The sequence below is a fragment of the Lampris incognitus genome, chromosome 7 (assembly GCF_029633865.1).
Source record: "Lampris incognitus isolate fLamInc1 chromosome 7, fLamInc1.hap2, whole genome shotgun sequence".
Taxonomy (NCBI): domain Eukaryota; kingdom Metazoa; phylum Chordata; class Actinopteri; order Lampriformes; family Lampridae; genus Lampris; species Lampris incognitus.
In genome coordinates, this window is record NC_079217.1 from 10,510,615 (window position 1) to 10,537,941 (window position 27,327).

General features: G+C 46.1%; 2 protein-coding genes across 2 annotated transcripts in view; one reads left to right on the top strand and one right to left on the bottom strand.

Annotated features, from left to right (window-relative positions):
* The first annotated feature begins 377 nt into the window (after positions 1-377).
* On the top strand, positions 378-4,501 carry LOC130115598 (ribonucleoside-diphosphate reductase large subunit-like). The gene is made up of 4 exons (XM_056283317.1): positions 378-616; positions 1,604-3,585; positions 3,667-3,855; positions 3,974-4,501. Exons 1-4 carry the CDS (start codon positions 598-600, stop codon positions 4,163-4,165), a joined length of 2,382 nt encoding a protein of 793 aa, XP_056139292.1. The 5' UTR covers positions 378-597; the 3' UTR covers positions 4,166-4,501.
* A 4,230-nt stretch (positions 4,502-8,731) lies between these two features.
* The window catches only part of sipa1l3 (signal-induced proliferation-associated 1 like 3), a 39,546-nt gene continuing 20,950 nt past the window's right edge, over positions 8,732-27,327 (bottom strand). The window contains exons 11-22 of the mRNA XM_056283235.1: positions 23,379-23,633; positions 21,079-21,261; positions 20,476-20,600; positions 20,087-20,199; positions 19,485-19,930; positions 14,233-14,463; positions 12,949-13,111; positions 12,645-12,825; positions 12,179-12,328; positions 10,814-10,940; positions 9,473-9,554; positions 8,732-9,313 (exon numbers count right to left, since the gene is read on the bottom strand). Of these exons, the coding sequence (XP_056139210.1) occupies positions 9,167-9,313; positions 9,473-9,554; positions 10,814-10,940; positions 12,179-12,328; positions 12,645-12,825; positions 12,949-13,111; positions 14,233-14,463; positions 19,485-19,930; positions 20,087-20,199; positions 20,476-20,600; positions 21,079-21,261; positions 23,379-23,633 (2,203 nt within the window). The 3' untranslated portion in view covers positions 8,732-9,166. The remainder of the gene's footprint in view (positions 9,314-9,472; positions 9,555-10,813; positions 10,941-12,178; positions 12,329-12,644; positions 12,826-12,948; positions 13,112-14,232; positions 14,464-19,484; positions 19,931-20,086; positions 20,200-20,475; positions 20,601-21,078; positions 21,262-23,378; positions 23,634-27,327) is intronic.

The following is a 27,327-nucleotide window of genomic DNA, read 5'->3' on the forward strand; positions in this document are numbered from 1 at the left end:
AGCTGCCCGCTGCTCCTGCACAATAGGGTGGGTTATATGCAGATAACAAGTTCACTGTAAGAACACAATTCGTTGTCACAATACAACGCCAGATAAAGTGGGTCCATTTCATTATACTGAGTGAACGCCTTTGTTCACCGCCGTCTTGTGACTGTATTTAAGTTTTAGTTACACGGCGGTGATTCGTACGCCAGTACAATTACACGGACTTGCGTCAGTCTTCGGAACAAAGTAACATTTTTTTTCCGCAACAAACAAGTTACATGACCTAGTTTCCCTGAAAACGTCCCGCCAGATTTTCAGTGGGTCGAATAAAGGAAGGACGATAACCGCTCTGTGCTTCGTTACGATTGGTCAACTCTCCTTAGCCCCACGCGCTGGCTCCCTCTGGATTGGTCTAAAAACACGTCCGTCAGAAATCGCTCGATGACGCCCGCGATACAAATACAATATTTTGCGGGGTTTCGCGTTATTCGCGCTCGCACATTTTCAGGGGATAAGGCTTGCGGAGCCACGACAACTGTCCTGCCATAAAGGTTTTGCCGGTGGACCTTTCACCACCCCCCCTCTAGTGAGGAGTCACACTACAGCATCAACATGCATGTGATCAAGCGAGGTAAGGTTCTTTATTTACACCACGTCCAACTGGATGTTCGTCAAGCTGCAGAAATCCCAAGTGTTTGCTTCCACAGCTAACTTAGTCAGTGGCGTTTGCAAGTGTGAAGTTGTTCCGATAGTCACTGTAATTGTACACGTTGTGCACGTTATTAGCCCAATGTTAGCCCAGCGCTACATGAAACTACAGCGAGCCTGCGTTTGCTAAGTTAGCCAGTCGAGCCATGCTAGCACAGCTCCACTTCTCTGGCTACCGAAGCCCGAAGAGAGAACTAGCTTGTTGTCAGTTGTTTGTGCAGTGGCATAGTTAGCAGCTGTTTCACTCTTTAGCTAGTCCTCTGTTAACGCGCCCTATAAAATGGTTTTTTTTTCTTAGAAATATCCTCTTAGGCCCCTTAAAGTGTCCATTTTGAGATGTGTACAAGATTGTGTTCTGCCCCTAGCCTTTGTCGTAGTTGGCGCCAGGAGGATAATAATAGCGTTGGTCATTCAACGCAAGCTTCATCTTGGTGCCACTAAGGCGCCATTGACAAGCTAGCTGATAGATTATGTATTACTGGTTATGGCCGGTCACTGAGAGGCAGTTATTCTGGTTAAAATGCATCACAAGTAACACTTTTATGGACGCGACAACTATTTCAGTCACTCGTTATGGGATTATGTTGACTGATAACTCACTTTTGTATTTAAGAAAAATAACATGAAATGACAGAGGGAAAAAAAACCCATAACTTAACTGTAGAGTTTTGTTATGGTTGAGGGTTTCATCTATGCACAACATACCTGCAGTGCATAGATGCTTGCCTTGAAGGTCCTGTTCCATTTATTTCGTTCGTTGTTTTTTCGGGGGGGGGGGGTTGTGTGTTTTTTTTTTGTGAGTTATGTCTGCAAGTGCTAGAAGCTGCAAACAGACTCAAATTCCTCATGTGCATAGGCATACTTGGGCAATAAAGTTGATTCTGATTCTGAAATTGTAATTTTATTTCAGATGGGCGCCAGGAGCGTGTCATGTTTGACAAAATCACCTCTCGTATCCAGAAGCTTTGTTATGGATTGAATTCTGATTTTGTGGACCCAACTCAGATTACGATGAAGGTGATCCAGGGTCTCTACAGTGGAGTCACCACTGTAGAATTGGATACACTGGCAGCAGAGATCACTGCCACCCTTACAACTAAGCATCCTGACTATGCTATTTTGGCTGCACGCATTGCTGTCTCTAACCTGCACAAAGAAACCAAGAAAGTGTTCAGTGATGTGATGGAGGACCTTTACAACTATGTCAACCCCTTAAATCAACGTCACTCCCCCATGATTGCCAAGGAGACCCTTGACATTATCCTCGAGAGCAAAGACCGCCTCAACTCAGCTATCATTTTTGACAGAGACTTCTCTTACAACTTCTTTGGCTTCAAGACCCTTGAGCGGTCTTACCTATTGAAGATCAATGGCAAGGTTGCCGAGAGACCTCAGCACATGCTTATGAGAGTGGCTGTTGGGATCCACAAAAGAGACATTGATGCAGCCATTGAAACTTACAACCTGCTTTCAGAGAAGTGGTTCACTCATGCGTCTCCTACATTGTTCAACGCTGGAACCAACAGGCCACAGTTGTCAAGTTGCTTCTTACTGGCCATGAAGGATGACAGCATTGAAGGCATTTATGACACACTGAAGCAGTGTGCTCTCATCTCTAAATCTGCTGGAGGAATTGGTGTGGCGGTTAGTTGCATTAGATCAACGGGGAGCTACATCGCTGGGACTAACGGCAATTCCAATGGCTTGGTCCCTATGCTTAGAGTATACAACAATACAGCGCGTTATGTTGACCAGGGTGGCAATAAGAGACCCGGGGCCTTTGCTATATACCTGGAGCCCTGGCATTCTGATGTGTTTGAATTCTTGGAGTTGAAGAAGAACACAGGGAAGGAGGAACAGAGGGCCAGAGACCTGTTCTATGCATTATGGATCCCTGACCTCTTCATGAAGAGAGTGGAGAGCAACCAAGACTGGTCTTTGATGTGTCCTAATGACTGCCCTGGGCTGAATGAGTGCTGGGGAGAGGAGTTTGAAGAGCTCTATACCAGATATGAGAGGGAGGGCAGAATCAAGCGTGTGGTGAAGGCTCAGCAGCTGTGGCATGCCATCATTGAATCTCAGACAGAAACAGGCACACCTTACATGCTCTATAAGGATGCCTGCAATAGGAAGAGCAACCAGCAGAACCTAGGCACCATCAAAAGCAGCAATCTATGCACAGAGATCATAGAGTACACTAGCCAAGATGAGGTAGCAGTATGTAACCTGGCTTCCATTGCTCTCAATATGTACGTGACCCCTGAGAGGACCTTTGACTTTAAAAAGCTGGCATACGTCACCAAGGTCATTGTCAAGAACCTTAACAAGATCATTGATATTAATTATTACCCAGTGCCTGAGGCTGAGAACTCCAACAAGCGACACAGGCCAATTGGAATCGGTGTCCAGGGTCTGGCCGATGCCTTCATCCTGATGCGTTTCCCCTTTGAAAGCGCCGAGGCCCAGCTGCTCAACACTCAGATCTTTGAAACCATCTACTACGCTGGTCTTGAATCAAGTTGTGAGCTGGCCGCTCAACAGGGCCATTACCAATCCTACCCTGGCTCTCCAGTCAGCAAGGGAGTCCTTCAGTATGACATGTGGGGAAAGACTCCCACAGACTTGTGGGACTGGAAACTGCTTAAGGAGAAAATTGCTAAGCATGGTGTGAGGAACAGCCTACTACTGGCCCCCATGCCTACAGCCTCCACTGCCCAGATCCTTGGAAACAACGAATCCATTGAGGCATACACCAGCAACATCTACACCCGCAGGGTTCTCTCAGGAGAGTTTCAGATTGTGAATCCTCACCTGCTCAAAGACTTGACAGAAAGAGGGCTCTGGAATGAGGAGATGAAGAATCAGCTGATTGCTCAAAATGGTTCTGTACAGGTAAATGGCCCCAACCCTCTATTTTTGTATCGCTATTGAATACGAAGTCGGTATTTTAACCTTGTCTCTTGATATTTACAGGAGATTGCTGAGATCCCAGATGACCTGAAACAGCTGTATAAAACTGTGTGGGAAATCTCCCAGAAGACTATCATCAAGATGGCTGCAGATCGTGGGGCCTTCATTGACCAGAGCCAGTCCCTAAACATCCACATTGCAGAGCCCAACTATGGAAAACTGACAAGCATGCACTTCTATGGCTGGAAGCAAGTAAGTCAGGGCTGCAAGGATAGTAAATTTAGAGGGGTAAAAGCAATAACTTTTGGGGAAATAATTTATGTGAACGTCCTTTAGATAAAATTTAAATGCCCTCTCCCTTCTTCTACAGGGCTTAAAGACTGGCATGTACTACTTGCGGACAAAGCCTGCAGCCAACCCCATTCAGTTTACCCTGAACAAGGAGAAGTTGAAGGAGGCGCAGCCAGCCATGACCTCAGAGGAGGAGATCAAACAGCTAAACACTGCTGCCATGGTGTGTTCCTTGGAGAACAGGGACGAGTGTCTGATGTGTGGTTCCTAAATATGCTCGCTCAAAACTTCCTTTCAGCCCATTCACTCACTCAGGCTGTTTGTTTTAGTTGGTCTGTGCACATTACTGATGAATAGAACACAAGGCTTATTGCCAATGAAATATTTTAATGTGCTTTTATCATATAGCAATTTTAAACACTTCGCACTGGCATACTCTTGGTGGAGCTACTTGTCTGTTTATTGTATAGAATTCTTTACTTATTAACATAAGGCTATTGTTACCTCATAATTGTGGAGTCAAACAAGTTTACTGAATTTGATACAACTGTGCATTTTATGTTGGGATAAAATTACAGTGTAATAAAGTAAAAGCTTTAATTTGCAATTATGAGTTGTTTTACTGGCAACAAATGTAACCCCATCAGGTAACCTTCTGAGGCTTGTCATCCAAGACAGTTTAGGGAAGCCAGAAGTTGTCTGGAATGAAGAAAATGCCGTTTTCCACTTACACCCATGTATTTTGGAAATGACAAAGGAGCGACTGTTCCTTTGGGCTGACAGTCAGCAAGCTGATCATAGACGAGTCACCTTACACAAAAAACTGAATTAACGAAGTGAGACCAAGCTCAGCCGTGTCGTTTTACTGACCTTATGGATTCAGACTAAAATTCACCTCCCACACATTTCCCTTCAGTAAGTCTTCTTGGGATCCCCCACAAAGTGCTATTCCAAACAATGAAGAATAATTCAGTATTTAGCACTTCCTGTTACGCTCAATGAGGAAATGGTAAGCAGCCAACCTTCAGAAAATTTTAATATATTTTTTTTATAAAATAATGAAAACATAATTTACACTTTTTAAATGTACACTCAATTGATACAACCCCAAGTAAATCAATGTTCAAACAAAAGTTTTCGTCCATGTACCCCTGCCACATGCAGAAAGCACAAACGCAGAGAAAATAGGAAGGGTTAAGCCAGATATAGAAAACGTCGCAGAATAATACAAATCAGCTTTGTACAGAAATCATACGGCATACACACAAACGTACCGCTTCACTATTTTGCCATCAGCTTGCAGAAGTGGCCGACGTGTTTAAAAATAAATTATAAACATTATTAAACATCTAAAAAAAAGAAAAAGAAAAACCTTTTAAGTCATAACATTACCATTTACCTTAATGCATTACTGTGTGATTTGTGCAAGTGCAACATAAATGCACTGAGCAACGCTCAACATATATCACCGTGTATGCCACGTTTAGCTTCAAATTAACTATAAAGAAAACAAACCGTGTCCCCCTCCACATGCGAACAAACTCGTATTAAGACATTGCATTTATTGCGATCACAGCACGTCACGTGAGCTCTGTGGTCCGCTGTTGGAATTTCCATTCAAGGAACAGCAGGAGTCTGAGACCTGTTGGGATATGAAAGTACTTCACAAAACTATTTAGAGCTCAACTTGGATCTAGAGAAAGAAAAAAAACAAAAACTGAGGTCAGCCAGCCCACATAACCCGTCTAACCCCAAGTGGTGGTGGGGGGGGGGGGGGTGTCACAGATATTTGTGGGCCCCAAAGAAGCCTGAAACCGGAATCTGCGAACAAATTTCCCAACATTTAAAAGGCTGTTCGAGTAAAGAAGTTTAGCCTGGCCCCGAAACGGAGATGACCGGATGCTGCTGGACTGAACCATGACCACCAAGCTCCGTCACCGGCATCAACGCAACTCAAGGATGAGGAGGACTGGCACACACACACACACGCTATGTGGAGATGAGCTGTGATTTATAAATATGGAAAATAAGACATACGGATAAGAGGAGCACTGGAGACCGGTGGCAGTTTTTTGTTGAAGTCTGCGGGGTCTTTGTCTAGCTTATAACTGACAAAGGGTTATGCGATTGTGCAGTCTCGTGTCAGTTAGAATCGCTGTATTTCATAGGGACATCCACAGTTTTGCAGGAACCTGAGTGAATAGGTGATGGAAAAAGAGTGAACGTTTTCCAGTTAGGTCAGAGGGAGGCGCCGTGTGGGAGACACACGGTGTTCCTCCACAGGGAAAATGAGTTTTTAATCAGAAATATCCCTATCACAACAACAACGGGGTTAACTGACCTTGTCACACGTGGGATCTGGTGCATCTCCACGGACGCACTACTGGAAGGAGAAGTTTGTTCTGATGATGACTGGCTTTCCAAAACCCCACAGACACACACTCGTGTGTGGAAAAATAGTAGACAACATCTTTCAGCACGCCAGCAGTACAAACAAGAGTCTTTTGTGTGTTCATTTAGGTCATTGTAGGAAAAGAACTCGTGAATCAAATATTTCAAGGACACACACACACACACACACACCTTCATACACACAGACATTTCAAACGCAACACACACTAACAGCAGATTGGTTCTGATATGATACAGGAACTACAGTGTTTTATAGTGAGTTTTGTGTACAGTAAGCGGATATTTTCCATACGCACAAGTTACTGGTGTGTACATAATTTTTTTTTTGTGAGCTTAATTTCAGTTGGAATGCAAACAACACAGTAACGAAACGTGATTTTCATCGTGACCGTTTCACAGACGAACAATCGAGACACTAATAAGATAAAATAATCATCCAGTAATTTTAGATGAGATGACACCACACTGCCAAGAAAAATGTAAATTAAGTCAGGAATGCACTGCATTTCAGACACGACGCCGTTCTCGCTGAGTTTCTTTTCCTCGACACCAACTGTAGGCTGACTCCATAAGCCAGCTGACGGCCTGTTTCACATCTAGCACGCAACGTTTATTCCTGTAAACTAAAAAAAAAAAAACTCTTTGCCCATCTGTTCCATATTAGAGTAAAAGAGTTTACTCGTAATGAAAATGTCCGGTACCACACCATCACATTCGCATTGCTTCTCTCACGCACAACACACACACACACACATGAACTTACGCACACCAAGCGGTAGTAAAATACATCTTGTCCCAAGCGTGCTGTCCGATGTACGAAAATGCAGTTGCCTCTGAGTAGTTGCTGTACCCCACACCTTGATGAGTCATACACATACGCACAAACACACACACACACACACACACACACACTTCTTTATAACAACAGTATAGCAACTGTATACCAGTTATACCAGTACCATACAGATAATGTTGATATGAGAGAAATGTACCACATAATTATATAACTACAGTACCATGTCTTTAAAACTGGAAAAGCCACAATTCCTAGTGTATTCTGGGAGATGCAGTCTTTCAGGAGTGTTTTTTTTTCTTTTTTTGGCTGATTTGCTTCAGGAACAGTATTAGGCCTCTCCAGGTGATGTATTGTTCTTTACAACAGTTATTAAAATATCCTCCTACTCCCAACAGCTTCTCTGGCATAGTAGCACGCACACACACACACACACACACACACACACACACACACACACACATATATATGAGCCAAAACATTATGACCATTTGCCTCATATGCCGTGTGCCGCCCCACTGAGGCATGGACTCTGCAAGACCACTGAAGGTGCCCTGTGGTATCTGGCACCAAAAAATTAGCAGCAGATCCCTCAAGTCCTGTAAGTTGCAAGGGGAAGCCGCCATGGATCAGACTTGTTGGTCCAGTACACCTCATAGATGCTCAATCGGATTGGGATCTGAGGAATTTGGAGGCCAGGGCAATGCCGTGAACACTTCATCATGTTCCTCAAACCGTTCCTGAAACATGTGTTGCAGTGTGGCAGCGTGCATTATCCTGCCATAGCCACGAAAGGGTGTACCTGGTCTGCAACGATGTTTAGGTAGGTGGCATGCGTGAAATTGACATCCATATGAATGGTCGGACCCAGTGTATCCCAGCAGAATATTGCCCAGAGCGTCACGTTCCCATCACCAGCTTGTCTTCTTCCCTCAGAGCATCCTGCTCCCATCACTTCCCCAGGTAAACGGCACACAAACACAGCCATCCACGTGATCCATAAGAAAATGGGTCTCATCGGACCAGGCGACCTTCTTCCACTGCTCCAAGGTCCGGTTCAAGCACTTGCGTGCCCATTGTAGGCGCTTTCAACAGTGGACAGGGGTCATCATGGGCACTCATACTGGTCTGCGGCTACACAGCCCCATACGCAGCAGGGTGCAATGGACTGTGTGTTGTGGCACATTCCTCCCGTAAACATCATTAAAATTTTCTGTGACTTGTGCCAAAGTAGACTTTCTGTTGGTTCAGAACAGACGGGACAGCCTTCGTTGCCCTCGTGCATCGATGAGCTTTGGGCGCCCAACGCCCTGTTGCCGGTTCGTGGTTTGTCCCTCCTCGGATCAGTGGGTAGGTACTCGCCACTGCTGACCGGGAGCACCCCACTAGCCTTGCCATTTCAGAGATACTCTGACCCAGTCGTCCAGCCAGAACAATCTGGCCCTTGCCAAAGTCGCTCAGGTCTTGACTCCTGCTTCCAACACACTGACTAAAAGAAGTGACTGTTCGCTTACCCAGGCTTTGACACGTACCCTTGTTTGGAGATGATAGTTATTCAGTTCACCTGTGAATTGGTCATAATGATTTGGCTCATCATGACACACACACACACACACACACACACACACACACACACACACACACACACACACACACATATATATGTGTGACTTTGAGACTTAAGTTTAGAAAAATAAAACGGCTAGGCTCAGAAAACATGATGGAGAGAGCAAAAAGAGCGAGGGACGAAGCTCTAGGCGGCACACAGGCTGAGTGAAGGGACCTGTGGAAGGCTCATCGTGACTGTTTCCGTAATAAATTGTTGTTTTGCAGCTCTCTCCATTTTAAGGCGGTCCCACCGATGGTTCTGGGGTGCTGAATGGCCCCGCGGACGAGGGGAACTGTATCGAGTGGGTAAGACTAAAAAGGGCTTGCTCCCCTCAGCTTGTTTAAACTTGACAATTTGCACCTCTCCTCCTCTGGCCTGTAGTCCAGCCCCTCCCGCTGGTGCCCACTGCGTTCTCACTGGTGCCACTTCTTCTATTAGTCGAAGAGCGATTGGCGAAGTCACTTCCTCTCCGGCTGAGTGTTGCTGAAAAGGATGTTGAACTTGCGGAGCTGCTCACTGGCCGAGTGACTTTCTTCTTGCAGGCGCTGGTTGTTCTCTCTCAGGTTAGCCATCTCTGCTAGCAAGACAACCTTGTCCTTTTTCTCCTGAGTAAAAGAAGTAACGGTTAAAGTGTATCTTAAGTATAGTATTACTTCACAGTAAGACAAAGAGGAAGTAGGGGGACAGTTTGCTGTGGCCGGTTACAGTGCAACTCAGCGACACACATTTTATATGGGATGTAGTATATAAGATGAGAGTCTCACTTTCTCCAAGTCAGTGTTCAGCTGTTTCAGCATCACCTCCAGGTGGTAGAGTCGCCCTGACAGATCGTTGGGGACCTCATCTCTGCAGGCACACACGAACACACATGCACATGCACATACATACACATACATTAGCTTACATAGAGAAAATGAGTGCAGAAATGTCATGGTAGTTGTAGGGCAGACAGGATTCAACAACTAAGTGGAAGTGTGTATGTTTGTGTGTACACGGTTGCCTGTGTGAGTGAGCGAGGTCTAGCAAAACTATTTCACATGCTCAACAAGCAGTTTCGGTAATACTGTGCTCCAGCTTTCCCTGGTAGAAAAAAAAAGAAAGATTAATCCTGTCTCGGGACTGTAGAAACTGACACAACTCAAACACTCCTGCTGTTAGCTCTAGCAAGAACCCACCAGCGAACGTCAAACCCAGTGGTTTGAACTGAAACCACAGTGGTACTGCGACTAACCACCAGGAGGCCAAGAGGCAACTTGAGAAACATCCATCCATCCATTATCCGAACCGCTTATCCTGCTCTCAGGGTTGCAGGGATGCCGGAGCCTATCCCAGCAGTCACTGGGCGGCAGGCGGGGAGACACCCTGGACAGGCTGCCAGGCCATCACACAGGGCCCACACACACATACCTAGGGACAATTTAGTACGGCCGATTCACCTGACCTCCATGTTTTTGGACTGTGGGAGGAAACTGGAGCCCCCGGAGGAAACCCACGCAGACATGGGGAAAACATGCAAACTCCACACACAGGACGACCCCCAAGGTTGGACTACCCCGAGGCTCGAACCCAGAACGTTCTTGCTGTGAGGCGACCGCGCTAACCACTGCACCACCATGCCGCCAACTTGAGAAACATAATGATGAGAAACATGATGACTGTAGAGATCAATTGATAAATCTGTCCAACCAAAATATAAATATATTCATATATATTCAATATAAAATATATTCCTGCACTACAGATCATATAATCAAGTAAAACTTCAATGTCTGAGTGAAAACATTCAAAATCCCAATTTGCAGTATCAAGTGAAGCGCTACACTAATGCTCTAATGCAGTAATACATGTTTTCAAGGGCCTGCTAATATTGAGTATTAATAAAAAAATAGATTAGTAAGAACTAATTAACTTTTCAGAAACAGATGAAAATGAGTAGATAGTGCAGTGGAACCAGTGTAAAATAAGAACAAAATAGCAAGGATATTAAACACGTGAGAAGTATAAAGATGTTCTGCAAGAATTTGTAGCAAGTTTTGCAGATGCAGTACATGTGCATTGTATATGTATACATATGCATGTTCAGGTGTGTGTGTGTAAAGACTCACCCGCTGAAGGTTGGGGTGGTGCGGGGTGTCTGAGGAGTGTGGAAGTGGACTGGACTGATGACCGGCCTGACGTCTCCACCTCCGACTGGTGGCTCCGCAAGCGAGAAGAGGGATACCGCCCTTTGCACTGTGAGCCAAACAGAGACAGACAAACGTAGAGGGACTTCACTTACGGAGTCTGCTTTACGCTGGTTCACACTGGGAACTTCTTTTTTTCTTTTTCTAGGTGATCCCAGAAGATGTGTGACACAGTAAAACCCAACACTGAGTTCCATGGGTTTTGAACGTGGGCTGTGATTAAGCGTTGGCCTGAGCGTGTGGTGTTTGGGCCAACTTTGAAGAGCTTTGTGATAATAAGGGACACTGGGGGGGGGGGATCCAGGAGAGGATTTTTGTCCACAGAAGTAACCCATATCCCTCTCCCTCTGCCATGAGTGTCATGTGACACAAATAGCTGGAATAAGTCAAAAACTGTTATTAACCCCAAATCCATCCACCCATCCATTATCTGAACTGCTTACCCTGCTCTCAGGGTCGCGGGGATGCTGGAGCCTATCCCAGCAGTCATTGGACGGCAGGCGGGGAGACACCCTGGACAGGCCGCAAGGCCATCACAGGGCCGACACATACGCATTCATACCTAGGGACAATTTAGTCAGGCCAATTCACCTGACCTACATGTCTTTGGACTGTGGGAGGAAACCGGAGCCCCCGGAGAAAACCCACGCAGACACAGGGAGAACGTGCAAACTCCATACAGAGGACAACCCGGGACGACCCACCAGGGTTGGACTACCCCGGGGCTCGAACCCAGGACGTTCTTGCTGTGAGGCGACCGCGCTAACCACTGCGCCACCTAACCCCAAATCCACAGCAAGCATATCAGATCCTCTGGGGTTTTCTGAGCTTACAGTTTTACACAGTAATATCAACAACAACAGCAATACCAACAACAACAAAATAATAATAACACTAATAATAATAATAATGATTGTGAGGCACTTTTTGATGGAAAGAAATGAAAAGCAACAGGGCAGCATCAGAACAAAGACATAGGCATATACAATAAGAATAAGAGTGAGAATGCCAACTCCTCTCAGAGTAAGAGCCAGGCTTGTATGTGTGCATGAACTGATGAATATTGGTGTGGCAGGATATGGACAGAATGTTACAACCACACACTGCGCAATGCAATGTAAAATTTAAGAGAAACTATATATATATATTAGACAGCAACTATACAAAAATCCCAAAATATGCTGGGAGGCAGATTATATTTCTGACAAAATCACATTTATAGCTTTTCTGAATATCAAGTGGAACAGTTTTTGAGAGTCATCGATCACTCACCCAGACCTCCCTCACCTTCGTAGGCTTTAGCAGCATTGACCAAGCTGGACCATTCCAGCCCACAGGCCGTGTCTGGGAGGGGCATCAGCCCGGGGTCCAGCCTCCTCAGGGGGGGAACCTTGTCCCTCACCTCTGTAAGGGACAGTTCAGATGCAGACAGCGGGACTGGGAGACGCAAACAGAAGAATGATAAAGTGAGGCCCCTGCTATTTCAGGTGGCAGTAGTTAGGGCTCTTAAAAAAAAAAACAACTTGCAGTCATATTTAGGTTAAGCTTATGTCAGCGCTACTTAAAAAGCCGACAAAACGTGCACGTGCTCCTTAATGCCTCACAGAATGACTTTTGGCCAAAAATATTCTCAATTCAATTTCCACCTGGGAATCCATCTGGGCTAGAAAATAATCAGGAACAGAATCGCTACACAGGCCTATTGCAGCACATCATGGCCTAACCAGCAGCATCAGCCCACCTTCCAACTCACCTTTCTTGTTCTGCATGTGGTTGGAATGGTTGGCAGAGGCGTGTCTGCGTGTCGGTAGCGTGCAGGTAAAAAGCAGGTCATTGGGCGCACTCTGATTCTCAACATTGGCGAAGCTGGCATCCCTGCGCCCACTGCACAGCGACTCATCTGAGAAGGTGCGCTGCAAGGTGCGCTTGGGAGACTGCGGTTTAAAAGGCAAGAGTTCAGATCTGAGTGTGTGCGTTTATGAACGAAAGACTGAGCCCTTAGTTCAACAGGACTTGTTTTGTGATCTTGTAAGTGTGTGTGTGTGTGTGCTCCTCACCGTATCCATTTGCGACGTTTCTCCGGGGTTATCCATGATGATAAGTTTCTTTAGGTCATCTTCGATGGTGCTCTTGTATGTTCGCCTTGGAGACCGCAGGTCCCTTAAAGATGCTCTGAGTCGGGGCTGTCCAAATACATTTTTAGAATTCATGTCCACCTGCCTGTGTGCGACAAGAAACAAGCATTAGACTCACAAAGACACATGATGTCGTCTGTCTCCCTACACTGAGTACAATCACTTCAGTCTATTGTATTATCAGGTTGTGTTTCTCTCAGTTACTCCCATTGCGACTAGTATGATTCAAAACAGCAACAATACTGAGAGTTTTCAGTTGATGACTGTGTGGCTCATCCACCACTAAAATACTACAACACTTGATAATCATATGCAATGACTTGTGCATTAGCCCTGTGATGGCCTGGCGGCCTGTCCAGGGTGTCTGCCCGCCTGCCGCCCAGTGACTGCTGGAATAGGTTCCAGCATCCCCGCAATCCTGAGAGCAGGATAAGCGGGTCAGATAATGGTTGGATGGATGGGCTTTTTTTTTTGTGGATTTTTCCTCCCTTTTTTCTCCCAATTGTATCCGGCCAATTACCCCACTCTTCCGAGCCGTCCCGGTCACTGCTCCACCTCCTCTGCCAAACCGGGGAGGGCTGCAGACTACCACATGCCTCCTCTGATACATGTGGAGTCGCCAGCCGCTTCTTTTCACCTGACAGTGAAGAGTTTCACCGGGAGGACGTAGCGGCGTGGGAGGATCACACTATTCCCCCCAGTCCCCCCTCCCCCCTGAACAGGTGCGACAATCGACCAAAGGAGACGCTAGTGCAGCGACCAGAACACATACCCACATCCGGCTTCCCACCCGCAGACACGGCCAACTGTGTCTGTAGGGACGCCCGACCAAACCGGAGGTAACACAGGGATTTGAAGCGGCGAGCCCCGTGTTGGTAGGCAACGGAATAGACTGACACGCCACCCGGATGCCCAATGACTTGTGCATTGTGACATCTCAGTGTGTTTGTGGATAAAGCTCTCACAAGGAGAGGGAAAAGCACTTCATAGGTAGAAATGACAAATGGGCCACATGGGCACTGATCACCACAAGTAAAAGGGGCCAGATCCTTTTATAAAAAGATAGATGGAAAAGATAAACATCTGAGCTTTGGTAAAAGAGACATATTATCACAGATCATCATTACAGTGAGGCCTGGACTAGTTAAAAAAAAAAGCAGTTTTACGTCAAAGTTGACGATTTAGAGCTCCTGTTCCTTCACTTACTTCTTGCTGCTGCTGTTAGTGCTGGATGTTGTGGTCGTGTTGGAGGGTGACGGACTCTTGTCTTCTGGTTGCCAAGCAGCCTGTCTGCCCTTTCCATAGAAGGCCTTTGGAGCAGAGCTGGAGAGAGGAGTGGAGTTGAGCTGAGCAGAAGTGGGCGTAGCGGTGGCAGCTCGGACAGGCCGGGCTTTCTCAGCCGTAGGAGTCTTGTAACCCTGGGGTGTGTAGCAGGCCCTGAGTGTAACACAACCAGACACGCGTGAGACTAACACAGCAAAGCAGAGACGGCAGAATGGCAATATGTTCAAGTCAAGTTAAGTCAAGTCAGTTTTATTTGTATAGCCCAATATCACAAATTACAGATTTGCCTCAAGGGCCTTTACAGCAACACATTATCCTGTCCTTAGACCCTCGCAGCGGATAAGGAACAACTCCATAAAAAACCCCCAAAAAAAAAAAACCTTTAACAGGGAGAAAAAATAAGGAGAAACCTCGGGGGGGAGCAATAGAGGAGGGATCTCTCTCCCAAGACGGGCAATGTGCAATGGATGTTGTGTTTACACAATTTACACAATACAAAAGTTCAAAAACCCTCTCAGCCAGAGTTTTCTGTCTAAAACGTGCTGGCGCTGATGGACTAAAACTACTGGGCCATAGATATAAGCAAGCCGTACAGCAGGCGCCACACTGCAGTCACCTGCTTCACCATGGCACGCCGAGCAGTTCTCGTGTGAAGCCGTTTAAACTTGGCTCGCCTCCCTCGGCCGAATGAAAACAGTGATCTTTATCTCTACAAATACTTCACCTGTAAGTAACACACTGCTCCACAAAAAAGTTGGGGTGACTAGGAGAGCTGTTGAAAAAATATTTTTTACACGTGTAGATCATCAGCTGTACTACACTATCCTTGGGTACAGGTGGACAGACTAAGCTCAAGTGCATTAGAAATGGCGATCTTCATTTTTATAAATACCTCATCTACAAGTGGAAAATTTCTTCACAACAATGTTTGTCAAAGGAAGAGACTAGCAGAAAATAAGGAAAAAAATGTCACATGCATAGATGATCAACGGGTTTTGTCAGTTATGACAAGCAAACTCATGCAGGTGCATGAAGCTGGTTTGGGGGGAGGAGCTGGGTGAAGGGATGAGGAAGAGCAGAGATGAGTGGATTTTTTTTTTGGTTGTTTTCTTTCAAAATCTAGCTCGCTCTTGCTCACTTCTTCAGAGTTACACATCGTAGTTAGGAGACTGTGCTTAACATGATGTACGGTGGCTGGTTTCAGAAGAGCCCGTGCTGCAGATGTATTTAATTTCCAACAAACCCTCAAAGTCAACAGAAGACGTGTCCTGTTCTGCCACTATCTGATCCATGTACTTTCACTGCACTGCCATGCTGCAAACAATACACTGCAGCACAGCTCAAATTTCTTTAGTCTGTTGACCCCAAAATCTCTGCCACTGCCAACAGCAAACTGCAGGGGGACCCGCCAGTCAACCCAGCAGTGCGTCCCATCTACTGGTCACCAGGGACATCAGCCAATTAATTAAAGAGAGACTGACATGCCCTTTCTAAACACATTTTTTTAAGATTGGGAGTTTGAATCATAACCGAAAATAGGTGTGGTTTTATGAATTCAAAGCTATTGGCTACTGTCTTCCTGGGTGGGCGGGGCTCGGTACCGCTCGTCACTTGTTATTTACAAAAAATGTTGGCTAGCAAGAGCGAGAGGGAGATCCTCTGCGAGGATTAAAGTTTCGAGGAGGATTCGGTGATACAAATAACTTAGATAGATAGATGATACAGATTTAGATAAATAGATAGATAGACAGATAGATAGCTAGAGACAGATAGATAGATACAGTGTATCCGGAAAGTATTCACACCCCTTCACTTTCCCCACATTTTGTTATACTACAGCCTTATTCCAAAATGGATTAAATTCCTTTTTTTCTCAACAATCTACATACAATACCCCATAATGACAAAGCAAAAAAGGTTTTGTAGAAATTTTTACAAATTTATTAAAAATAAAAAACTGAAATATTGCACGTACATAAGTATTCACACCCTTTACTCAGTACTTGGTTGAGACACCCTTGGCAGCGATTACAGCCTCAAGTCTTCTTGGGTATGAAGCTACAAGCTTGGCACACCTATATTTGGGGTATTTCTCCCATTCTTCTCTGCAGATCCTCTCGAGCTCTGTAAGGTTAGATGGGGAGCGTCGCTGCACAGCTATTTTCAAGTCTTTCCAGAGATGTTCAATTGGGTTCAAGTCTGGGCTCTAGCTGGGCCACTCAAGGACATTCACAGACTTGTCCCGAAGCCACTCCTTCGTTGTCTTGGCTGTGTGCTTAGGGTCGTTGTCGTGTGGAAAGGTAAACCTTCGCCCGTCTGAGGTCCTGAGCGCTCTGGAGCAGGTTTTCATCAAGGATCTCTCTGTACTTTGCTCCATTCATCTTTCCCTCGATCCTGACTAGTCTCCCAGTTCCTGCCGCTGAAGAACATCCCCACAGCATGATGCTGCCACCACCATGCTTCACTGTAGGGATGGTATTAGCAAGGTGATGAGAGGTGCCTGGTTTCTTCCAGATGTGACGTTTGGCATTCAGGCCAAAGAGTTCAATCTTAGTTTCATCAGACCAGAGAATCTTGTTTCTCATGGTCTGAGAGTCCTTTAGGTAATTTCTGGCAAACTCCAAGCGGGCTGTCATGTGCCTTTTACTGAGCAGAGGCTTCTTTCTGGCCACTCTACCATAAAGGCCTGATTGGTGGAGTGCTGCAGATGGTTGTCCTTCTGGAAGGTTCTCCCATCTCCACACAGGAACGCTGGAGCTCTGTCAGAGTGACCATCGGGTTCTTGGTCACCTCCCTGAGCAAGGCCCTTCTCCCCCGATTGCTCAGTTTGGCTGGGCGGCCAGCTCTAGGAAGAGTCCTGGTGGATCCAGACTTCTTCCATTTACGAATGATGGAGACCACTGTGCTCTTCGGGACCTTCAAAGCTGTAGACATTTTTTTGTACCCTTCCCCAGATCTGTGCCTCGATACAATCCTGTCTCGGAGGTCCACAGACAATTCCTTTGACTTCATGGCTTGGTTTCTGCTCTGACATGCACTGTCAACAGTGGGACCTTATATAGACAGGTGTGTGCCTTTCCAAATCATGTCCAATCAATTGAATTTACTACAGGTGGACTCCAATCAAGATGTAGAAACATCTCAAGGATGATCAGTGGAAACAGGATGAACCTGAGCTCAATTCTGAGTGTCATAGCAAAGGGTGTGAATACTTATATACATGCAAATTTCAGTTTTTTATTTTTAATAAATTTGCAAAAATTTCTACAAAACCTTTTTCACTTTGTCATTATGGGGTATTGTGTGTAGATTGATGAAAGAAAAAAAAAGGAACTTAATCCATTTTGGAATAAGGCTGTAACATAAAGTGTGGGGAAAGTGAAGGGGTGTGAATACTTTCCGGATGCACTGTAGACAGTTAGATATACGTCGTAGCAAGATCGATAATAAAGTCTCAGCAAAATAGCACAAACGTGAGCCAAGTAGCTAGCAGGAGGGGGCGAAAGAACGGCTTCTCTGTGGTTTTATATCATCTCGCTACGGACACACCCTATATGCAAATTGACTGGTGTCTACGTATCCACCGGCACAATTTGTCATTGGACACCATCTACAGTCAATCACAGATCTCTCTCGAGTGGCTGCAGACGCGCTGTTTTGGCCACTGAATTTCTCCGTGGTCACATTCCAACTTGGAACATAGCCTGTCAATAGGAATTTTCAGATTTTGATGTCAACATCACTTTAAAGTAACAAAACTAATCTAGTTCATTCATTCATTCATTCATTCATTCATTCATTCATTCATTCATTCATTCATCATCAGCTGCTTCTCCGGGGTCGGGTTGCGGTGGCAGCAAGCTAAGTAGGGCACTCCAGACGTCCCTCTCCCCCAGAAACGCCCTCCAGCTCCTCCTGGGGGATCCCAAGGCGTTCCCAGGCCAGACTGGACATTAGTCCCTCCAGCGAGTTCTGGGTCTACCCCAGGGTCTCCTCCCAGTTGGCCATGCCCGGTAAACCTCCAAAAGGAAGGTGGCCAGGAGGCATCTGATCAGATGCCCGAACCACCTCAACTGGCTCCTTTCGATGCAAAGGAGCAGTGGCTCTACTCCCGAGCTTCCTCCGGATGTCCGAGCTCCTCACCCTGTCTCTTAAGGATGAGCCCAGACACCCTACGGAGGAAACTCATTTCAGCCATTTCTCGGAGGAGAACTAATCTAGTTCCATCCATCCATCCATTATCCAAACGCTTGTCCTGCTCTCAGGGTCATGGGGATGCTGGAGCCTATCCCAGCAGTCATTGGGTGGCAGGCGGAGACTCCCTGGACAGGCCGCCAGGCCATCACAGCAGCCCGTGCTCTTAAATATAACGCATGAATAGATAAAGAGAGTCTACATTAGCAAAGCCTATAAATCAACAAATACGCCTACCGCAAAGCACGATCAAACCTAGTCAACAGACACATTTAGCATACGATGTGTCCAAATTATTAAACAGACCATGAGCTTATCCAACAAAAAAAAGAAAGAAAACATCACGACTACCTCACAGTAGGCGTAAAACATCTAGTAGGCTTGCACATGTGTCAAGTCAAATCAATTTTATTTGTGTAGCCCAATATCACAAATTCTTATTCTCTTTCTGTCCTGCTAGTTCCTATTTAACCCATTCACACATCTTTCAGAACTTTCTAACGGTACAGTACCTGTAAGGCAGCATCTGTGTCCTACAATATCCTTTTGTTTTCTGAGCCTATATTCTGTTATACAAAGACAGCCCGACCCCGGCACGCCACAGGCACAGACTGTAGCGCCAGAGATGATGGCGCTGCGAGTTTAAACACAGAAGCCTTTAATCCAACACAGAAAAGACCAGGGGCCAGCCCGTGTGTGTTTTAAAGAGTGACTATATGCATTTATAAAAAGTGTATGTGTGTGTGGGAGGAGATCAGTCCATGAACACAGCATCTGGTGCAACGGCTTGTATATTTAACAAGGATTTAGAAAGGATGACAAGGACCGCAATCCAACCACAAATCCAGCTTTACACCCTTCCTCATCTTTTTTTTCCTTTTTGTTTTCACGTCACTCATTTCATCTTTTGTTTATGGCGACCAGCTGGGCTGTTGCATGCTGCACGTATTTATACCAACGACAGGGGGTTTGACTGTTACCGGGGTTTGAACACGTCCGTTTTCTCAGTGCTGGAGCCAGGAGGCGGAAATGTCCTGGTCCGGTATCCTTTGTTCTGATTGGCTGAGGCCGGTATGACAGGCGACGACTCCCGTCTCCTGGCTTCCCCTCCGCCGCTCCTCCCTGTCGTCAACTCCTGGAGGCCGCTGTACGTTGCAGAGCAGTGCACGGGCTTGTGTGATTGACCCCCAGACGTGTTGCCATGTCGGCTGTGGTTGTAGTGGGCCGGGGCGTCAATACCGCTGTCATTGGAGCCCCCCTTATTGTGAAGGTCAGGGTCTGGGTCGGCAGGGTCACCGTGGCAACCGCCACCAACCCCTCGTTCCCCTCCGGGCCCGCCATCGAACCAACGCTCGTCGCTGTGGCTGCTGGAGGCGTTACTGGACAAAGTGTTGCTGCTGGAGTGACTGGAGTACTGCGTCTCACCCTGCAGAGAGGAGGTGAAAAGGAGTCAGGCTCAGCATGCGGCTAAGAGAGAGAGGCAATGAAAGTGAAGGAGAAACAAAGGGAAGGGCAGGTAAAGAGGTGGTGCAAAGTGATGTACATAATCAACGAGAATGTCCCTTGTGAAAAACAGTTTCACCTTTGAGTGTCTGTTTGGAGAGTCTTTCCCCGGCACATCCTGTCTGGCTGGTCTTCTCTGCCCCCCTACACCACCCAACCCTCGAGATGATGCCGGCACATGCCAAAGAGGCTCTGGACAGTATTAACATACACACACACAGAGGATTAAATAAAATTACACTGCATCTCTATGGCTTGCAAAGAGGATTAAATACTTACTGCACATTTCAGCCTTGACCTGTCATACACAAAATCATGTTCAACTACCTCTTCTGTATACGTCTAGAGCTAATAGAAAATTCATGGCCAACTCATGTAGTAAACGCAAAGCAATGCAGTGTGTAAATGACCTATCTATCGCACATCTGTTTGTGAAAACGAGCCTCATGGTCTTAAGAGTGTGTGTACCTGTTTTGCAGCGCTCCATAGTGCTGTCCTGGCTGGTGAAGCCAGATGAGGAATCACCGCTGGAGGTGATGTCCAGGCCGAGGTGGGGCTCATATGCCATCAGGGGGCGCTGTCCTGTACCATACCTTTTAGAGAAAGAGACAGACGGGGTGGAAAAGGAGAAGGTTAAACTATTATGGAACGCCCTCTCCAACGCACACGCACTACAAAATACCAAAATAATACGCAGCAGATAAGAGTCAGTACTGATGTCTTCATATATCTGAATTTCTCACAAATGAAAGTTGATTAAGACCTGTTCCTCAGGTTGGACAAGATGTGGTCTCGCTCTACATCCTCAAGGAGAGCCAGACACAAAAAAACAAAAACAAAAACACTTTGTGTGCTTGGATATGCCTAACTAAGAACCTCTGCAGGCTGTACCATTACACTAAGCTCACGAACCAATATAATCCTCCCCAGGGCTACAAAACAGTCATTATGTGCAACATGCTGGACATGTTTAATCACGCTTGAAAGAGGGGAATATCGACAGAGGAGGGTTCAGAGGGATACGAACACAACCCCACCCACATAAACACACAGAGACAGACCCACACATACCTGTCAGGCGAGGGTTTGTAGCGCATGAAGGGGCCGGGTGTGATTCCAGGCGGCCCAATGGTAGAGAGACCCACCAGGCCAGAGGAGGGAGAGGAGAAACTGGCTGATGGATTCCTATAGGGCACAACTCTATCACCCCCTGCAGGGGACAAGCTGTAGTGGTTCTCTGGGTAACTCACTGGCCTGGGGGGGATAGCAATGACGGTAGCGTAAATTCTCAAATCTGGACATGGCCCGATATTTACCTCAATTTGACGGGAGAGTCAGGCCTTTATTTAAGACAGGCTATTATTGGAGATGGGCAAATATTTCCAATTTGTTCTTTTTTTCAGTCATATACTCTATAACATTTTTGTGCTGTAATGTCTAATTTCTAATTTAAACATGTGACATGCAGCAGTTTTGCCCTTTCTTGACTTTTTCCACAGAAAAAAATACTGTGATTTTGTTATTTATTTATTTTCTTGTTATTTCAAAATTTACCGTTCTACAGTAATCTTGATTGTCCATCCGACAGGAGCATTACAACATACACCCATTTCACGCAGCAGCCATCTTGGATTAAAAAAAAACAACCAAGTGGTGGGAACTTAGTCACGCCCCCTTCTTACTCAACGGGAAATCAATGCAGCCGGGGCAGAGACCGAAGAGGACTGTGCAGACACAGGTCATGATGAGAGGAATTGAGTTGGAGCCCGTTGCAGCTATACAGTATGAGGAAGTAACTGGACACTCGGTCTCCACTTGCGGTTTCGCCATCAACCCCAACACCCCACATTTGGGTGCCTCCCCTGACCGAAAGGTGGTGGATGACTCCGGTCAGCTTCAGGGACTGCTGGAAATCAAGTGTCCTGATGTGGACAGCTTTGTGGAGTGCAAGTACCTTTCTCTAAGACCAGATGGATCTTTTGCTCTCAAACACAGCCATGGCTACTACAATCAGATGATGGGACAAATGGGAATCACAGGGATGATGTGGTGTGACTTTTCTGTGAACTGCCGAGATGACTACCACCTGGAGCGAATCTACTTTGATGCGGAGGAAGGGAGAATATGAAAACTAAGCTGGATCTTTTCTTTTTCGAGTACTTTCTGCCTCTCCTGTGCCAGTGAGGAGAGACACACACACAGGGCTGTATTCAAAGAAGCTGTTTAATCACAATAAAATAAAAAATAAGATACATTACATTTTATACTGTACATTCAATATTCATACATTAGATTGTCCCATCTACAATATTTTCATTCTTTGTCCTTTAACTTTAACAAAACTGTTAAAGTTTAAAGGGGGCGTGGCTAAGTTCCCACCGCTCGTTTAAAAAAAAAAAATCCAAGATGGCCGCGACGTGAAATGGGCATATTGGCAACACTTCTGCCGGCACTGCGTTTCAATCTTTTTTTCTTGTTGGAGTTGTTTCTACTGTGCACATATTTTCCTCTGCATTAGTGTTTGTACAACCCGATTGTAAAACTTCTGTGGTGGTATAATGAGACTAGAGAATGTCTTTAACCATGGTAAAGATGCCAGTTAGAATTATGTAACCTGACCCCATGATCCAAAGAGAAAAAGAAATGATTTAATAATGAAGAAAAATGTCAAAGATTTTAGCTATAAAAAGCGAAAGTAAGAGAAAGTGCATGGGGAGTACGGTGATTACAGTGTCACTATGACTGATGTAATTAACACTGTGAAATAGGCTGAATTGACCTCCTTACCAATTCTCTAATTACTATTATTTTTTTCAGTTTTCCCCCTTTTTCTCCCAACTGTATCTGGCCAATTACCCTGCTCTTTTGAGCCGTCCCGCTCACTGCTCCATCCCCTCTGCCGATCTGAGGGGCACCCCAACCAATCAGAGGAGGTGCTATTGCAGCGACCAGGACAAATACCCACATCCGACTTCCCACCCGCAGACGTGCCCAATTGTGTTTGTAGGGACACCCGACCAAGCCGGAGGTAACATGGGTGTATTTTTTTTTTAACTTGGCCTTTAACTGGTACCAGCCTTTACTTGCCCAAAAAAGGTACATCCCCGGCTAATATTTGAGACTCGGTTTTTATTTGAGAATTTGTTAGTTAACATTAAGAAACAGAAAAAAAGGACCACAGAGAGTTGGATATGAGTTAGGTTGTCATTCACTGGTCAGTCATATCACGATTTCTGACCCCAAAAAAACTTGGTAATTTTGCTGGGGGGGAAAAACCCTCAGGAGCATGTTAGCACACAGTGAATGAAACAACAGTCTAGTGTCTGTTATCTACTGTCACCACAATACAGCGTGGTTGCCCTACGTCTTACCTCTTGGTGTTGAGGTGCTGAGGCTCCCTGTAGGGAACTGGTACCAACGTCTTGTGTGAACGGGGCAGTGGGGGAGGTGGGGGGCCCATGGGGGTCCAGCGCTGTGCATTTGGGGCGCTGTGGAGGCCAGGGGGAATGGATGGGCTGTCCCACCGCCAGGCCAGGGGACGCGGAGAGGGCCTATAACCTGCTGCCAATGGCTCCGGATCTGGCTTCTGCTCCATGGTCTTCATCTCGTACTCCTCTGTGCAGCCCCTGCAGAGAGAAAGAGAGAGACAACGTTCTGTCAGTAGAAAAGATGGGGCACAGAAACCTCATTTGGCTGCATGCCGGAAGCAGAAAACTTCCGCTCGGCAAGCAAACCAGACTCAAATCATAATGTCTGACACCTTTACACACCTCCACATTTCTTTAAACTATTTCACACGTCCTCCATACTGTGCTTGCTACTTGTAAAAGTGTTGGTTAAACGCCTTAAAGAGAAGCAGCGGTGTCATCTCTGAAGAGACTGACTGTAGTGAGGCCCACTACAATATACTTGCCACCAAGTTCAACATAAGAAAACTGCCCAGCACGATTTCCCCAAGCCCGCGAAGTATTTACATCCTATGGAAAGGTCTTCGTACACTAGGAATTACAACTCAGCAGATACTTGGGCAAATACATTAATGAGCTCCCCTGACACCTTGGGAAGGAGAAACAAAGAACAGGAAACAGATTACTGGAACATCAGAACTCCAGCTCACCCACTGCGAGGTGAAGGTCACCGGTGTGTGCGCCTGCACATGTGCATGACTACTGGCCATGACCTAGTTATCATTAAGCACAGTACAGAGATAATCCTCTCATCTCATCAAGGAGATCCTCACCGAGTATGCTGAACTCAGTCAATTCACTAAAAATTCAATCAATTCAGGAAGCATTTTCTGTCCGATATTCAACAGTGTTAGCTCCTGCCAAAAAAGTTTGACATACTCGGTCCGCTACATGGACTGAGGGCTAAACTCAGGTTCAAGCCACCACATTGCTAAACAGCCACAAATCCAAGCATCTATGCAGGACACTTCGTTGTGCAAGACCCTGCATCCCTATCAGCTTTAGGCTAACTTTTCTTTAGCAAATGCTGCGCTCTGAGCTTCTCCTGGGGAGAAAGACATGGAAAGAGACTTTCAAGACAAGGATTATGTGTTAGGACATATTACTACTGCTAAATGATTTCACGTGAATGCAACATCCACATTTTGAAATTACTTAGTAGATGGCGAAGTGAATTCGACCTGCAGTGTCAATGAGTTTGTGTGTGCTACACTCCGTTATTGGCAAAGTGGCCTCATCATGGACCATTATAACCTGCACCGTGTCACTGAAAACTAGACAAAAACAAGGAAAAAGCCCACAATTTGAAGAAGTGACCTGCCATCTAAAAAATAGAAAGTCAAAACAGTGTTTTAATAGCTGAGAAAGTTTGCACCGAGGGACTTCAGTTTTGACTTTGGTGGGATACCCACATGAAACACATATAGAACCTAACATGGCATTATCGAGCAGGGCCTATACTATCTAACAGTAAGTAAGAACATCTATTCAAGCGCATCATCACATAACTACAGGAAGTACCAACACAGCATTTTTTTCAAAGGCTTTTCAAATTTTTCATTGACACTGGAATACATTGAACACAAAGCCCTGCAGAGCACACCAGCCAAATACCTCACCATCCTCAATAAGGCATGTCTCTGAACCATTTAGTCAATATAGGCTACCCTATACACATTACTATTTCATGCCGAAAGTCTATTACCACTGGTTATGAGGCATCAAATATGCATGATGTGTGTATCTGAGCGAAGGCAGTCTAGAAAAAAGGGCAACGACTGGGAGGTAGCGATATGAGCTTCGGTATAAGAGGAGGGACAGTGAGATGAAATTTAAAAAAAAGCCAATGAAGTGAGGTAAAGTAGAATATGGAGTAAAAGAGCAGACATGGGACACGACAACAACACTGCAAACAACGTTGTATACAGAAGGAGAGGCAGAGACAGAAATGAGTAGATTGTCCAGCCAGTGTGAGTGAGAGAGAGAGAGAGAGAGAGAGAGAGAGAGAGAGAGAGAGAGAGAGAGAGAGAGAGAGAGAGAGAGAGAGAGAGAGAGATTGGGATTTCTGGCTACACTAAGCCATGCACTCAGCCACGGGGGTGAGGACAGTGCTGCAGCTGACTGTAAAGAAAGGTGGTCAGAAAGAGCAGCAACAAAGCACATGTGCACGCCCACCCAGACATACAAATTCTGTAAAAATGATACATTGTTGCTGCGATCGCTCACAAAGCCCACAGTCACATCCAATATCAAGTAAGTCCTCAACATATGTGTACATACTATATACAGACACACACATTTGGGACACGACTCCGGAGGTCTACTGTAATCCCGCCATAAGCATGTGCTCCATACACACTCGTGCACAAACAAAAGGTACCGACCTTAAGAGAGAGCAGAGACCGTGTTCTCGCGGAGAAGCTCTTCCAGCATAACAGCTGAGGGGGCACAGCTGGAGTGCCCAAAAACACACCCACAACCCCCCCCCCACACACAAACACAGCTAACACGCTCACAACAGTCTCAATCCAGTCTCCATGGTATCCCTGCACTAGTCCACAGAGGAGAAAGAGAGCAGGAGAAAAGAAAGGGAAAGGACATCCAGCTCACTCTCTCTCTCTCTCTCTCCTTCGTCCACCCACTTATCCTTTCACTGTAGGTAGTGTTAAGACACGTCCCCCTCACCAGGCACGTCTGAGCCTTCCCAGCTGTTCATGCACGCACGCACGCACACACACACACACACAATCACACACACACACACACAATCACACAATCACACACACACACACACACACACAATCACACACACACACACACACACACAGACATTAACACCTCTCTTCCTTCTCACTCTCTTGCTCTCCCTCTATTCCTCTGGTTTGCACAGGGCTTCGCTTCCATTAATGTATTTTTCTGCAGATTTGAGGGCTTAATCTTGTGCAATCAGTTTTGGTGGCACACAACACCAATACAGACAGACAGAGAGGTGAGAGGGAAGGAGAGAGAGAGCGAGGGGGGTGGGGGTGGGAGGAGGATGGCTGAGAAGACTCTAATTACCAACTGTTTTAATGCCATAGTAGACTGTGTGTGTGGTGTGTGTGCATGTGTCTGTGTGTGCGTGTCAAAGGGATTTAACTCGGTGTAATTAAACTGCCTCCAACATAAAAAAAAAAAAAAAATCTAACCACTGTGTGATCACACAGCCAACATTTATTGTACTTAGCAACCCTGACGCACACACAGCTGCAGTATAGGCAACGTCTGGGGTTGTGCATTCATCTCTGCAACCCACGAGTAACGCCACACCACACCAGCGCCTCTCAAGGCCTCATTACTTTATTATAGTCCAAGCCTTTCTTGTAGATGAAAGAATGACAGCAGAAGCAGAAATGTAAGGGGGGGGGGGAGCAGAGAGGAGGATTAAAGAGGAATGGAACGCCAAGGGAGCCGACAGGACACGAGGAGAGAGGGACGCAGAATGAGAGATCTCGTGAATTACTGACGGAACAAATACTTCTTTCTCCCCCTCTCTCGTCCGCTCGTAGCTCTCATTTCCTCTCTGCGTGGTGGCCATGGAAATTGCAAATGATCGGACGGCGCATCTCTCCGCCTTTTCACACCCGTCTTCCTCTTTCACACGCTCCCACATAAAATCCTCTCGGGAACATCGGTGACGGGCCGCCGTCTCACCCCCGATTTCGTGCAGAGTGCAGAACGCCAAGAGCAATCTGTACTCGTTCTAGCCTCATTCTGTCTCTCCTGTACTTCACACGCCTCTGCCTTGTACTCCGTACCCCTCAGCACGCTACAGGTGGTGCTACGGAGCTTTGTCATCCACTACTGCACCTCA

Coding starts and splice junctions, on each gene's coding strand:
- LOC130115598 (XM_056283317.1), top strand. Junction 3,586..3,666: donor CTCAAAATGGTTCTGTACAG/GTAAATGGCCCC, acceptor TGATATTTACAG/GAGATTGCTGAGATCCCAGA. Junction 3,856..3,973: donor ACTTCTATGGCTGGAAGCAA/GTAAGTCAGGGC, acceptor CTTCTTCTACAG/GGCTTAAAGACTGGCATGTA.